At 60.9% G+C, this 14,059-nt stretch overlaps 2 protein-coding genes and 1 pseudogene across 2 annotated transcripts; 1 reads left to right on the forward strand and 2 right to left on the reverse strand.

Annotated features, from left to right (window-relative positions):
• The first annotated feature begins 351 nt into the window (after positions 1–351).
• On the forward strand, positions 352–4,911 carry RNF215 (ring finger protein 215). Its single transcript, XM_058816872.1, has 10 exons — positions 352–639; positions 1,739–1,870; positions 2,132–2,203; positions 2,275–2,360; positions 2,988–3,042; positions 3,349–3,453; positions 3,773–3,889; positions 3,967–4,104; positions 4,504–4,606; positions 4,722–4,911. Exons 1-10 carry the CDS (start codon positions 352–354, stop codon positions 4,742–4,744), a joined length of 1,119 nt encoding a protein of 372 aa, XP_058672855.1. The 3' UTR covers positions 4,745–4,911.
• Positions 4,912–5,847: 936 nt separating this feature from the next.
• Positions 5,848–10,537, reverse strand: LOC131565828 (coiled-coil domain-containing protein 157-like; annotated as a pseudogene).
• A 3,014-nt stretch (positions 10,538–13,551) lies between these two features.
• LOC131565829 (coiled-coil domain-containing protein 157-like) lies at positions 13,552–13,803 on the reverse strand. Its single transcript, XM_058816893.1, has one exon. The coding sequence runs from the start codon at positions 13,801–13,803 to the stop codon at positions 13,552–13,554; it is 252 nt and encodes an 83-aa protein (XP_058672876.1).
• Positions 13,804–14,059: the final 256 nt, after the last annotated feature.

Genomic DNA, 14,059 nt, shown 5'->3' on the forward strand with positions numbered 1-14,059 from the left:
ATCTCTGTCCTTGTCCTTGTCTCAATCCCTGTCCTTGTCCCAGTCCCTGTCCTTGTCCCAATCGCTGTCCTTGTCCTGATCCCTGTCCTGGTTTCCATCCCGATCCCTGTCTTTGTCCTGATCCCTGTCCTTGTCCTGATCCCTGTCCTGGTTTCCATCCCGATCCCTGTCCTTGTCCCGGTCCCTGTCCCTGTACTTGTCCCGATCCCGATCCTTGTCCCCATCCTCGTCCCGATCCCTGTCCCGCTCCCGGTCCCGCTCGGGGTTCTCGGGCTCCCCCTGCGGGCGGTGTGTGTCGCGGCGGGTCCTCCCCGCCGGCAGGGGGCGCTGCGGGGCGCGGGGCGCGCAGCCATGGCGGCGGTGCGGGCGGCGCTGCTCGCCCCGCTGCTGGCGCTCGGCCGGGCCGGCTCGGGGCCCGCCACCCCCGCGCGGGTCGAGGTGGCCGTGTCGGGGCCCGGGGCGGCGGGGCCGGACGGGGACGGGGCCGGCGGCGGGGCCGGCAGCGCGGGCGCGGTGCCCGGCGGCTCGTACACGCTGCGCGGGGCCGTGCTGGGAGCGGGGGGCGGCCGGGCCGGGCCGGGCCGGGGCGGCCCGCGGGAAGAGCGGGAGGAGATGGAGATCCGAGGCCGCCTGGTGCTGGTGAGCGCGGGGAGACGGCGAGCGGGGCTGGGGTGCGGCTGGCACCGGCCAGGGACTGGGAGGGGAGAATTGGGAACCGGAGGGCGCTGAGAGATACTGGGGGGCAGGGGAACGGTGGGGGCTGGGGGCACCGGGAGACACTGAGGGGATTCTGGGTGTGGGGCTGGGGACTTGGGTTCTGGGTGGCGGTGATGAGAGGAGGCGGTGGGTGCTGGGTGGCGGTGATGAGGGGGCAGCGGTGGGTGCTGGGTGGCGGTGATGAGGGGAGGCGGTGGGTGCTGGGTGGCGGTGATGAGGGGAAGCTGTGGGTGCTGGGTGGCGGTGATGAGGGGGCAGCGGTGGGTGCTGGGTGGCGGTGATGAGGGGAGGCGGTGGGTGCTGGGTGGCGGTGATGAGGGGAAGCTGTGGGTGCTGGGTGGCGGTGATGAGGGGGCAGCGGTGGGTGCTGGGTGGCGGTGATGAGGGGAAGCTGTGGGTGCTGCGTGGCGGTGATGAGGGGGCAGCGGTGGGTGCTGGGTGGCGGTGATGAGGGGGCAGCGGTGGGTGCTGCGTGGCGGTGATGAGGGGAAGCTGTGGGTGCTGCGTGGCGGTGATGAGGGGAAGCTGTGGGTGCTGGGTGCCGGTGATGAGGGGGCAGCGGTGGGTGCTGCGTGGCGGTGATGAGGGGGAGGCGGTGGCAGCTCGGAGACATTGGGAGACCAGGGGGCAGTGGCAGGGCAGCGGTCAGTGGGAGTGAGGGGTCACTCTTGGCCGGTGGGTGCTGGAATGGATCCTCGGGCACTGGGAAAGCAATGAGGCAGAGGAGGAGTGGGAGCTGAAGGGCACTGGGAGGCACTGGGGGGTTGATGGGGACACCAGGGACACTGGGGACTGACCAGGGCAGGCAGCCACGGCTCGGGTGTGCCAGCAGCAGGGGGGAGGTGCCCGCAGGAGCACAGAGGCACTGCAGGCCAGGCTGTTTTCCCTGTGTTACCCCCCTGCTGTCCCTGTCCCCACACTGTGCCCGGGTCCCCAGGACCCCTGGGGCATGGGGGTGCTTTGGGGGTCCCCTGAGCCTTGGGGTCCATCCCAGCTCTCCCTGTCCTTGCCGTGTACCCAGGTGGGTGACGTGGAGCCGGAGCTGAGCGCTGCTGATGGCTGGATCGGGGTGGTGCCCGTGGGCACCGAGGAGCCGGCCGAGGGCCCCCGGGGTGCCAAGGAGGAGTCCTTCACCACCGCCGTTGTCACCAAGGTGACCCTCTGTGTGACCCTGTCCCCTGAGGGCTGCCGTGGTGTTTGCAGGTCACAAACCCACAGGGGTGTCACCTGGGCTGTCTCCTGGCCTGATCTGGGGGCTCCTGGTCTGTGCTTGGTGACGGCTTCTGACCCCTCTTGGGTCCCTTGTGACCCTTCACCATGGCAGAGATGTGCTGGGTGCTTCCTGCAGCAGGACAGGAGCTTGTTGGGGACACAGCCCCGCTGTCCCCTGATCGTGTCCCCGCTGTCCCTGCAGATGAAGCGAGCCCTGGTGCTGGGAGCCTCTGCCCTGCTGATCCTGGCGCTGAACCAGAACGCCATCCGTGAGGTAGGGCAGTGCCAGGGCGGGGCCGGGCGGGCTCTGCTGACCGCTGACCGCTGCCTTCCCTCCCGCTGCAGCTGGACGTGTCCCAGCTGCTGGCCAAGCCCGTCATCGTCATCCAGTCCTCCGACAATGTCACCAGGCTGCTGGGAGCGCTGCTGCGGTACGGCCTGGGCTGGAGCCTGCCTGGCCCCTGCCTGCTCCCTGCCTTGTCCTTATCCTTGCTTTGTCCCCCAGCAGGCTGCCCTCCACCCTGGGGCCTCTCACTCAGCCCATCATGTTTGCTGGGGTGCGGTTGAGCCATGCCAAGGCCAGCTGGGGCTGAGATGTGTTTCTGGGGGAGATCTGGGTCAGATACAGCCCTTCCCCAGGGCTGGAGCCCTTCCATGGGTCCCCATGTGGTGGCTGGCAAGTGGCCTCAGCCAAGAGCTTTAGGACTCAGTAGAAATTATCCAGATTGGCTGGTTCTTGTCATGATACCACCATCCCCACAACATCTGTGGCTGTTTGTTCTCACCACCAGCAGCAGTGGGACCCTGTCTGTCCTCCTGACATGTGGGACATTGGAATTGCTGCCATGGTGTCACACGTGGCTGGGGGGAAGAGCCCTGTGCAGGGTCACTGGCCACAGCTGGGGAGGAAGGGTCTTGCTGTCACCTCCCCTTCATGTTCCTCTGGTCCCCCTCGGTCACTGCCCATCCCTGTGGGGAGGGGGTGCTCCCTGGCATGGGGGAGCTGTGCCCAAATCCTGCTGTGTCCATGGAATTGACACTTTGCTCTTTGCTCACAGTGGGCTCCGGGCCACGGCCAAGATCACGTACCAGGCAGTGCTGCTGGAGAACCTGGTATGTTTGTCTGTCCTCCTCTTCCTCATTCTGCCAGTGGGAGAGCAGGGCATGACTGTGCCCAGCCAGACTTCTCCAATCCATGGGGAGCAGCTGCACAGGGAAGGGAAGGGAAGGGAAGGGAAGGGAAGGGAAGGGAAGGGAAGGGAAGGGAAGGGAAGGGAAGGGAAGGGAAGGGAAGGGAAGGGAAGGGAGCCCATGGGAACAGGGCAGCTGGCAGCAGCAGTGTTTCTCCTTCCGGGACACGTGTGCTCACACTGCTGGACGCTGCTGTGGCCATTAGCAATGCCGTGTCCTGCCTTGCAGGGAGTCACCCTCACACTCTGGTCCACCTGTGGCCTGTCCCGAGGGGGCCTCTATGGAGAGTGGCAGGGGGTGATCTGCCCTGGGGAGAGCAGCTCGCAGGTCCAGGTATGGAACTGGGGCTCCAGAGGGGCCAGGAATGAGGCAGGGAGTGGGGCTGGGAATAGGGCCGGGAGCCAGGCTGGGAGTGGGGCTGGGAGCGGGGCTGGGAATGGGGCTGGGAATGGGGCTGGGAGCAGGGCTGGGAGTGGGGCTGGGAGCAGGGCCAGGAGTGGGGCTGGGAGTGGGGCTGGGAATGGGGCTGGGAGTGGGGCTGGGAACGGAGCCAGGAGTGGGGCTGGCAATGGGGCTGGCAATGGGGCTGGGAGCAGGCCCGGGAGCAGGGCTGGGAGCTTTGGCTCCCGTGCCCACAGCGCTGTCCCCACAGAAGTACCTGCAGCAGCTGTGGAACACCATCCTGCTGATCGCCCTGCTGCTCTGCACCGGCGTCATGGTGCAGGCCCAGCGGCAGTCGCGGCAGGAGCTGTCGGAGCGGGATGCCGAGGTGGGAATGTGGCAATGCCTGTGCTGTGTGCCGTGCCCGGGGTTTGGGTGGGCTCTGACCCTCAGCTCCCCCTGCAGCTGGACCTGAAGCAGCACATCCGGCGGCGGCTGCTGGCGCTGAAAACGCGGCGCTACCACCCTGGGAAGCCGCCCCGGAGCCGCGCCTGTGAGATCGACAGCTGTGCCGTGTGCCTGGACCAGTTCCACAAGAGCCAGGTGGGACTGGAGCCCACCCTGCGCCGAGCCTTGGTCACTGCTGGGGCTGGGGTGTCCCTGGCAGGGGCTGGGCTGTGTCCCTGGCAGGGTTGGGGTGTCTCTGGCAGGGTCTGGGCTCTATCCCTGGCAGGGGCTGGGCTGTGTCCCTGGCAGGGTGTGGGCTCTGTCCCTGGCAAGGGCTGGGCTCTGTCCCTGGCAGGGGCTGGGCTCTGTCCCTGGCAGGGGCTGGGCTCTGTCCCTGGCAGGGTGTGGGCTCTATCCCTGGCAGGGGCTGGGCTCTGTCCCTGGCAGGGGCTGGGCTGTGTCCCTGGCAGGGTGTGGGCTGTGTCCCTGGCAGGGGCTGGGCTGTGTCCCACCACCCAGCTGTGCTCACATGTGCCCTCCCTCCCCTGCTGGCAGTGGCTGCGGGTGCTGCCCTGCTCCCACGAGTTCCACCGGGACTGTGTGGATCCCTGGCTCCTGCTGCAGCAGACCTGCCCTCTCTGCAAGCGCAACATCCTCGGTGAGAACCGCCCTGGCACTCAGCTGAGCCCCCCCGACCCTGGGCACAGCCTGGGGAGCACCTGGAGCCTGCCAGGCTCCCTGTGCCAAGGCTGTCTGTCTGTCCTCCCTTGCAGGGAACTGCTGCATGGACAGCTAGCTGGCCCAAGGACACACTCCAGGGACAGACCCACGGCTGCTGCAGGGACAGGGAGGGGGCAGGGGGTGCCCAGTGAGAGGCACTTGCTGCCACAGCAGGGTTGGTGTGGCTGTGCCCATCACAGTGCCCAGACTTCGGAGAGGGAAGGACTTTGGGCTCTCCTGCTGGGTGTGAGTAGTGGGGTGGGGGGTCCAGATGGGCAGTGTTGGGGAGGGAAGATTTGGGGCACCCATGGGTGTAATGGGGTGGGAGCTGGGGCAGGGAGAGCCCTGGTCCTGCTGTGCTCTTGCCCTGCTCACAGCATTTTTTCTAAGTCTTGGGTTTTTGTCTATTTGCTGGTGGCCGTGGCAGGGTAGGCAGAGCCTGGCTGCAGTGCCAGCCCCTCTGGGAGGTGGGTGACAGCTCTGCCAGGGCTGGGGCTGGCAGGGCTGTGGGTGACTCACGGCCTCACCGTGGGAGGGGAGGGGTTGGATGCTTTATTTATAATAATAACTTATTAGAAAGGATGGCACGAGCCAGCTGCAGAGCCAGCACGGTCACTGGGGACACACCACGGGCCCTGCCTGGGTCCTGCCCCATGGCTGCAACGTGGCACGTGTCCATCCCTATTAAACATGGAGCAAGGGCTGCCTGTGTGGTTTTGTGGGGTTTGCATGGGGCTCATAGTGCTGGGGAAGCAGCTCAGAGGTCAGGGCCAGCCTGTGCCAGTGGCTTGGTGGTTCCCAGCCCCTCGGGGCTCATAGAGGGAGAATTACTTTCCCAGGCTGTGGCTGTATTGATGGGCTGAGGGTGGTTTGGACTCCTCTCATCCCACGCCAGCTCTGCTTTCCTCTTCCAAGTGTGGCCACATCCCAGGCCCCTTTGGGAATGGTTCCTGGCAGGAGCTAGCACAAACTGTGCCCTGGCATCAGCTCAGGGCTCTCCTGGGGACTCCGGCAGCAGCGTAGCCAAGGGTGACTGATCCAGTGCCCAGCAACGTCCCTGGAGCAGCTCCCCCAGGAAGCAGGCAGAGCCCAGCTTTCCCTTCCTGACGCACCAAGACCCAGTAACGAGGTCCCGTGGGCAGGGCAGGTGCTGCTGGTGGAAGTTTCTGTGTCAGGAAATGCAGAGTGATCCGTGTTTATTTGCGGTGAGCCCCGGTGTGCAGCGAGGGCAGGCTGAGCCCCAGGCGGCGCACTGGGAGCGACAGGCAGGGTTTGACCTGGGGGGAGGGCTCTGCCCGGAGTTTGTTGGAGTGCTGGCTGCTGGCAGCTCTGTGCCAGCCCTTGTCCATGCATCCTGGCAGCCCCGGGCTGTCCCCGCTGCTCCCGCTGCTGAGCCGCCTGCAGGGGGGAGCAGTTACAGGGGAGGAAGGGCAGGAACCCGCCCCAGCCCCTTCCTCTGGCTCCTACTCACCCACTGTCCTGCCTGCTGGCTGCCCTGAGGAGCTGGGACCCCAGCTGGGCCTGTGGGATGAGCTGGGGAAAGGAAGAGAAGGTGAAATTTCCCCCCACCAGCTTCAGCTCCAGTCACAAGATCCAAGGGACCTTGGCCACCACAGCTGGTGGCACAATGGCCACAATGATGGAAAGGAGCTGGAACCAGCCCCGGGGACCTCAGGCAACAGCAGTTAAACCAGAGAAACCTCCCAGCAGCATGAGGGGCTTGGGCTTGGCCCTCCCAGGGTCCCCAAAGGATGTCTGGGGGCCAGGGATGGTTTTGGGACACCCAGCTCACCTTGAGCACGCCCTGCTCGGCTGCTGCCTTCACCTTGGCCAGCAGAGCCTCCAGCTGCGTGTTCTCCCTCTCCAGCACCTCAATCCTGATCTTGTTGGCCTGGAGCTGATTCTTCATGTCCTCTGTTAAGTTCCCACTGCCTGCAGACAAAATCCAACAGAGCCCAGCCTGCTGCTGCCTGTCTGCTCAGAGGTGTGGGCACCCCTCGTGCCCACCCTGGGCACGGAGCAGTGGCACAGCCTGGGCGGCGGCAGCAGGAACCTCAAGCCTGTGGGCAAGGGAAGCTCTGCCATGTCCTGGCCCTGCTCAATGTCCTGGCCTTGATGTGGGATGCACAGAGGCACATTGGGATGGTCACAGCTTCACACAGGGTCTGAGCCCTTCGTGGGTGTCAGTGGGAGTGTCTGGGGCCAGCAGGATCCCCTGGGAGCTCTGGAGACCCCAAGGCACAAACCCATCTGCTCCCTTACTCTCAAACTGCATCTCAGTGGGCGTGTGGAGATCAGGGAAGAACACCAGGAGCCTTTCCCGCTCCCTCAGCTCCTGTGCCTGCTCCTGCAGCTGGGATGTGTTGGCCTGCAGCTCCAGGATGGATTGCTCCAGGGATTGCTTCTCCTGCTGCAGTGTGTCCAGCAGCTCCTGCATGGCACAGCAGGGAGGAGATGAAGTTTGCAAGAGTGAGGACCCAGCCCCTCATGGAAGGCTCCCACCCTTCCCTGATGACGAGGATGTCCCATGGCAGTTGGAAATGGGCAACGTGCAGGGTTCTCGCTGTGAGATCCCTGTGTGTGCTGGGAGCAGGAGCACCAACCACAAAGTGTGGAGCATGTCCGGGTGTCCAAGAACAGAACACTGCAGATGTGGAAACACCTCAAGATGTCCCTTCCTGCTGCTCTCCTCTGCCCTGACTCAACCAGAGCCTTGTCAGGCACAGGGTGGAGGGAGAGGCCTCTTCCCCAGGGATGTGGCCATATGGCAATGCCACCCTGGGTCCCAGAGTGCCCCTCCTGGGACAGCTCTGGATGTGGGTGTGGGCAGGGCAGTGTGTGCCTGTCTGTGGCAGCCCTGTGGCACAGGCTTGTGACAGTGTTCACAGGGGTCTGAGGATGAGGGAGGAGATGAGGATCTGATTCCATGTTTCAGAAGGCTTGACTTATTATTTCATGATATATATTACATTAAAAAAATATAACATAATTTACATTATATTATATTATATTATATTATATTATATTATATTATATTATATTATATTATATTATATTATATTATATTATGCATATTATATAATCTATACTAAAAGAATAGAAGAAAGGATTTCATCAGAAGGCTAGCTAAGAATAGAAAAAGAAGGAATGATAAAAAGTTTGTGGCTCGGGCAGAGAGTCTGAGCCAGCTGATTGTGATTGGCCATTAATTACAAACAAGCACATGAGCCCAATCACAGATGCACCTGTTGCATTCCACAGCAGCAGATAACCATTGTTTACATTTTTTTCCTGAGGCCTCTCAGCTTCTCAGGAGGCAAAATCTTAAGGAAAGGATTTTTCAGAAAATACCATGGCTACACAGGCTGTGTCCCACACCTGGGCACCAGCACTCACCTGCTGTTCCTGGAGCTGTTTCCCACTCTGCTGCTGGCTCTGCTCCAGCTGCTCTGCCAGCTGGGCCTTGTCCTCCTCGGCCTCTCCCAGGCTGGCCTGCATCTCCTCCAGCTCCCTGTCCAGGCTGTCCAGCTGCTGCAGCAGGGTGCTCTGCTTGGCCTGCAGGGACTGTGCTGGGGGTGAGCCCGTGTGGGGCTGTGCCCCCATCCCACAGCCCTGCCAGGCTCTGCCTGTACCTCCTCGTGCCGGAGCAGGCTCTCCACATGGACCTTCTCCTTCTCCAGCTGCACCCTGCTGGCACTCAGCTCCTGCTCCAGCTGCACCCTGGTGGCACTGAGCTCCTGCTGCAGGCTGTCCCTCTGGCCTGTGAGCACCTGCACCTTCTCCTCCAGCTCCAGCACCTGGCTCTTGGCCACCCTTGTGGTCCTCACCTCCTCCAGCAAGGTGGTCTTGGAGAGCTCTGGGGAGACACAGCCACTATGGCCCAGGCTGGGCAGGGGAGAGAGGGTGGAGGAGCATGGAGGTGATGGGAGGGATGGGTGTGCTCAGCCTGGAGAAGAGAAGGCTCCAGAGAGAATTTAAGAACCCTTTCCAGTGCCTAGAGGGGCTCCAGGAGAGCTGGAGAGGGACTGGGGACAAGGGATGGAGGGACAGGACACAGGGAATGGCTCCCACTGCCAGAGGGCAGGGATGGATGGGATATTGGGAATGAGGAATTGTTCCCTGGCAGGGTGGGCAGGCCCTGGCACAGGGTGCCCACCCTGGATCCCTGGCAGTGCCCGAGGCCAGGCTGGACAGTGGGGCTGGGAGCAGCCTGGGACAGTGGGAGGTGTCCCTGCCAGGGTAGGGGTGGCACTGGATGGGCTTTAACATCCCTGCCCATCCAAACCAGTCCACAATTCTGTGGCTCAGGGGCACCCCATGCCCTGCACAGGCCCTGGCAAAGGGAGGCAGGTCTGACAGGAACCTGTGAGCCCCCCAAACCTCCCCCAGCATCAGCCCTCTCTGGCACTGGGTGATGCTGGGGTGCTGCTGTGAAGGAGGCCCATCCTCTGCCCATCCCCACAGCTCCACAGCCCAGTCTGGGGGTGCTGGGGGCTGCAGGGCTGTGACACACTTGTGAGGCCAGGGGGAGAGGGTGTGTGAGCTCTGGGTGAGCCCTGGGTGAGCCCCTTACCCAGCTCCTGCACAGCCACCTCCTTTGCTGCCAGCTCCTCCTTCAGGGCTGAGAGTTGCTCCTCCAGCAGAGCAGCTTCTAAACCAGCACAAAAACCTTCTCATTAATCAGTTCCTCAAAAACAACCCAACCAAGGGGCAGCAAGCAGCCACACCAAAGAGTTTTCATCCAGTGACAGGACACACACAACCAGCTCCCACTGCCCAGGACTGGGCTCACAGCAGGGAAAATCCCCCAGCACCTACAAGAAGCCCTGCTTATGGTGATGGGGCCAGAATTTGCCCATGGACTCTGTTCTTCTTCTTGCAAATGCCCCTGGGCCTGGGAGGGTGTCAGCCCAGGACAGAGGGGATGCTGGGAACAGCTGGGAACAGCTCTGTACCTCTCCTGAGCTCATCCTTTTCCTCCTCCAGCCTGGCCACAGCCTTGGAGTGTTCCTTTTCCTTGGCTTTCAGGCTCTGCTCAGCTGCCTTCTGCTGCTCTGCTTGGATGTTCTTCTCTGCCTGCAGCTTCCTGGAAAAGTCCTCAACCTGTTTCTGCAGCTTGTCCTTCTGCTTGCCCATCTGCTCCAGCTCAGCCCTCACGGGGTTGAGCTGCTGCAGCAGCCCCTGGAGGTGTTTGTTGATGCGGGACAGGTCCTTGCTCTGCTCCGAGGCCCAGTAGCTCATGTCTGCTGCAGAGAGGTTCCTTCTCCCTGTGCCGTCCTCCAGCACCTCCTGGAACTTGCTGAGAGCTGAAGGGATGTTCTGGCTCTGGCAGATGCTGGTGATGGCTCTGCCCACCTCGTGGAGGCTGGCCTGGGCGCTGGAGCAGCTGTCACAGGAGCCCAGGGGTGACCCCGGGGTCTGTGTGGGGACACTGCGGGTGCTCAGAGCCGGGCTGGGGCCAGCCCTGGGCTGGGCACTGGGATCTGGGCACACAGAACTGGGCTGGGCATCCTCTGAGGCAGTTCCTGACTCCAGAACTTCTGGCAAGATGCTTTTCAGGTGCTCCTGCTGACATTTCCCAACCTGGGGAGCAGAGGGTGGAGTGGATTGCTGTGTGGGGATCCCCCACCTGCAACCCTTCTCCCGAGGGAGAGAGCACGGAACAAAACCAGAGCCTGGATCAGAGTGGAAATGACCCATAAAAGCCTAAATCAGGTGTGGAGATGGGACAGCAGTGCAGCCAAGGGACAGTGACCATGGGGAAGCCTCAGCAGCAAAACCTCCTCCCCAGCTCCCCACCATCCCTTCTGTCCCACCCCTGGATTTGCCCTCCTGGATTGTTGTGAGGCTTTTCCATGAGAAAGATCATTCTGGGGAAAATAAAATGCCAAACAGGTTGTTTTTACCACCACTTATTTCACTGTCTTGAGGCAGCTCAGACCCACAGTGGGACCAGCAGAGCCGCAGCATTTTGGCAGTGGGAGAATATTCATTTCCCAAGCTCTGGAGGCAGCCCAGCTCACTCATCCCGAGGTCCTGGAGCAGGAGGGATGCAGTGGAGGGAAGAGACTCGGGCTGGGAGCGGACAGATGTGTGACACAGGGGCAGCACTCAGAGGCTGCACGCACATCTGGCTCATCTGGCATGGCGAGAAGCACCAGGATCCAAACCCGTGGAGGGGAGGGGAGTGACTCAGCTCATGGGAAGTCCCCAGAAGTCCCACCCAGATGTCCCACCTGGTCGCGGAGCTGCTGGCAGAGGGCGCCGAGTTTCAGCATGGAGCTCCAGAAGGTCCTGGCCGTGAGCCCCGCGGACATGCCGGGTCCCGGGCCCCGCGGCGCCGGCACCGCCCGCCCGCTCAGCAGCGCCTCGGCGTAGCCCGTGAAGCTCTGCAGCAGCAGCAGCAGCCTGGGAAAAGGGGAAACACGGTGGGAATGCCGGCTGGGACCCCTCCCGTCACCCAGACAGAGTGATGGTCCCTGTGTCCCTCCCAGCTCAGGGTTTATGGAGTCTTTGGGATGCTTTGTTCCCCATTGTTGAAGATTGCAACGCAAGATGTTTTCCATTCCCATCTGTATGGCAGATTACCTTTGTCAAGTGGGCAGTTTGCCTTATCTCTCTCTGAGTGACCACATTCACACCTCCCTGGGAGGGGACATTGCTGATAACAGCTATTGAATGTCCCTTCATGGCTGGTAAGAACTACAGCATCCCATTGGGAGATGTGAGCCCAGAGGGAGGAGCCAAGCATTCCTACCCAGATATAATCCAGAGGTTCTGAGACACCAGCACGGCTTCTGCACTGGATTCCCCAGAGGAACAGCAGTTGCCTCTTCTCCCACTGGATCTTCAGAGGAAGAATCCATCCTTCTCTACAGGATCCCTGCTCCAGCAGAGCCACCCCTGACACTGCAGGAGGGCTGAGCCACAATTCCAATGGCACTGCCACCAACACCCTGACCCACAGGGTGTCAGGTTGAGTTCTGACTCTGTCACTGTTGTTCTACTGTACTGCATTGTTTATTTTATCCTTTTCTTTTTTCCTTCCCTATTAAAGAACTGTTATTTCCTGCTCCCATATTTTTGCCTGAGAGCCCCTTAAAATTCATAGCAATTCAGAGGGGTGGGGAGGGTTTACATTCTCCATTTCAGGAGAGGCTCCTGCCTTCCTTAGCAGACTCCTGGCTTTCCAAACCAAGACACCCATGTATTTCCATTGTGCCAGCACCAGGGCCTCATGCCCTGCTGAGCTTTAAAACTCAACTCCTTTCCCTGCTTAGAGCTCCCAGCACAAAGAAGCAGAGCCAGAGGTGGAGCAGATGGGACAGGCTGGTTAAACTGCCTCCCAAAACCTTGGAAACACTGGGACACAGCTGCATCGACAGCCCGGGGAGGCCAAAGCCCCTTTACAGTCTGAAATAAATACAGCTCTGGTTTGAAAGATGAGCCATTCCCACTGAGCTGTTGGGCCTAAAGTCAGGATTTGCAGCAGCAGGATGCAGGAGGGTGCCATTGGTGCTCCTGGAACTGCCCAGGTGTGGATCACTGTGTGGAGCAGCCACTTCTGAGAGGCTGTGATTAAGCTCCCCCCAAAGATTTGGGGTACCTGTGCTGCTGTAAATCCTGACTTTAGGCCCAACAGCTCAGTGGGAATGGCTCATCTTTCAAACCAGAGCTGTATTTATTTCAGACTGTAAAGGGGCTTTGGCCTCCCCGGGCTGTCGATGCAGCTGTGTCCCAGTGTTTCCAAGGTTTTGGGAGGCAGTTTAACCAGCCTGTCCCATCTGCTCCACCTCTGGCTCTGCTTCTTTGTGGCTAGTTTGTGCTGGGAGCTCTAAGCAGGGAAAGCAGTTGGGTTTTAAAGCTCAGCAGGCCGTGAGGCCGTGGTGCTGGTACTGCTCATTATGGAAATACACGGGGAACAAAGCATCCAAAAGATTTCATAAAACCAGGGGATATCCCGAGCTGGAAGGGACCCAGGGATCACCCAGTCCAACTCCTGGCCCTGCACAGACACCCCAACAATCCAACCTTGTGCCTGAGAGCATTGGCCAAAGGCTCCTGGAGCTCTGGCAGCCTCGGGGCCATGATGTGGCACTTGGTGCCATGGGTTAATTCATAAGGTGCTGTTATGTCACAGATTGCACTTGATGATCTCCAAGGTCTTTTCCAACCCAGCTGATTATTCCCTGGGGAACCTGTTCAGTGCCTGAGCACCCTCTGGGGGAAGAACCTTTTCCTGATATTCAGCTTAATCTCCCTGGCACAGCTCCAGCCACTCTTTGAATCCCATTTCTGGTCACAGAGATCAGAGCTGTACCCTGGAGGAGCTGCAGCCCCACTGAGCTCTGACCTCAGTGTTCTCTGTTCCAGCTGAACACATCAGGTGCTCTCACCCTCAGCCCTCATTTGGATGCTCTCTAATTAACACCTTTGAGTTCTCCCTGTGCTGAGGCGCCCAAAAGCTCCTCCAGGACTGGGATAACTTGTCACAGACATCTTTTGTGAAAAATCCTTTCTTTAGGATTTTTCCCCTTTCTGAGAAGCTGTGGCCTCAGCAACAAATGTAAACAATGGTTATCTGCTGCTGTGGATGGTCTTCTGTGAATGTTTGGATTTACTGACCACTCACGGCAGGGTTGTTCTTGCTTTCTGCCCGGATACAGAACTTTGTTATTGATTCCTTTTCTATTCTTAGCTTGCCAGCATTCTGAGAACTTTTCTCTCTATTCCTTTTAGTATAGTCTTCATGTAAGATATATCATAAAATAATAAATCAAGCCTTCTGAACATGAGGTCAACATTCTCGTCTCTCTCTTCATCCTGCAACCCTTGCAAGCCCTGTACCAATAACTCGGCAGGTCAGACACACAGCTGCCCTTCTCACCTGTCAATGAGCAGCTCCAGCAGCACCACGTGTGCGTGCTGGCTGAACTCGGGCTCGCTGTCGCTGTGCCGGTAGCGCTGCAGCAGCACGGCGATGTCCAGCTCGCAGGACACCTTGTCGGGGAATTTCCACGAGGGGAAGCGCACGGCGCCGGCCCGCGAGCACACGTCGGCGATGGCGGCCTGCAGGTCGCGCAGGTCGGCCCGCAGGCTCTCCATGCAGCCGCGGTGGCCCAGCAGGTGCGCCATGGTGCGGGCCGGGCCCGGGAACAGCGGGGCCACCGAGCCCGGCGTGCAGGGAACGCCCTACCGGGACAGGCTGCTGGAGTAACCCCTGGGCCCGGCGGCCTCCAGGAGCGCTGGGGAACCGGAGGGAACCGGGCCGACCGGAGCAATCAGCCGCAACCGCGGGGCCGGGACTGTGCTAGGCCTCGGCGTCCCAGCCTGTCGCCATGACAACCGCGCCCCCTCGCGCCGCAGTGGTGCATTCGTGCTTTGCTGCCCT

Source organism: Ammospiza caudacuta, chromosome 18, assembly GCF_027887145.1.
Source record: "Ammospiza caudacuta isolate bAmmCau1 chromosome 18, bAmmCau1.pri, whole genome shotgun sequence".
In the NCBI taxonomy this organism is placed as follows: domain Eukaryota; kingdom Metazoa; phylum Chordata; class Aves; order Passeriformes; family Passerellidae; genus Ammospiza; species Ammospiza caudacuta.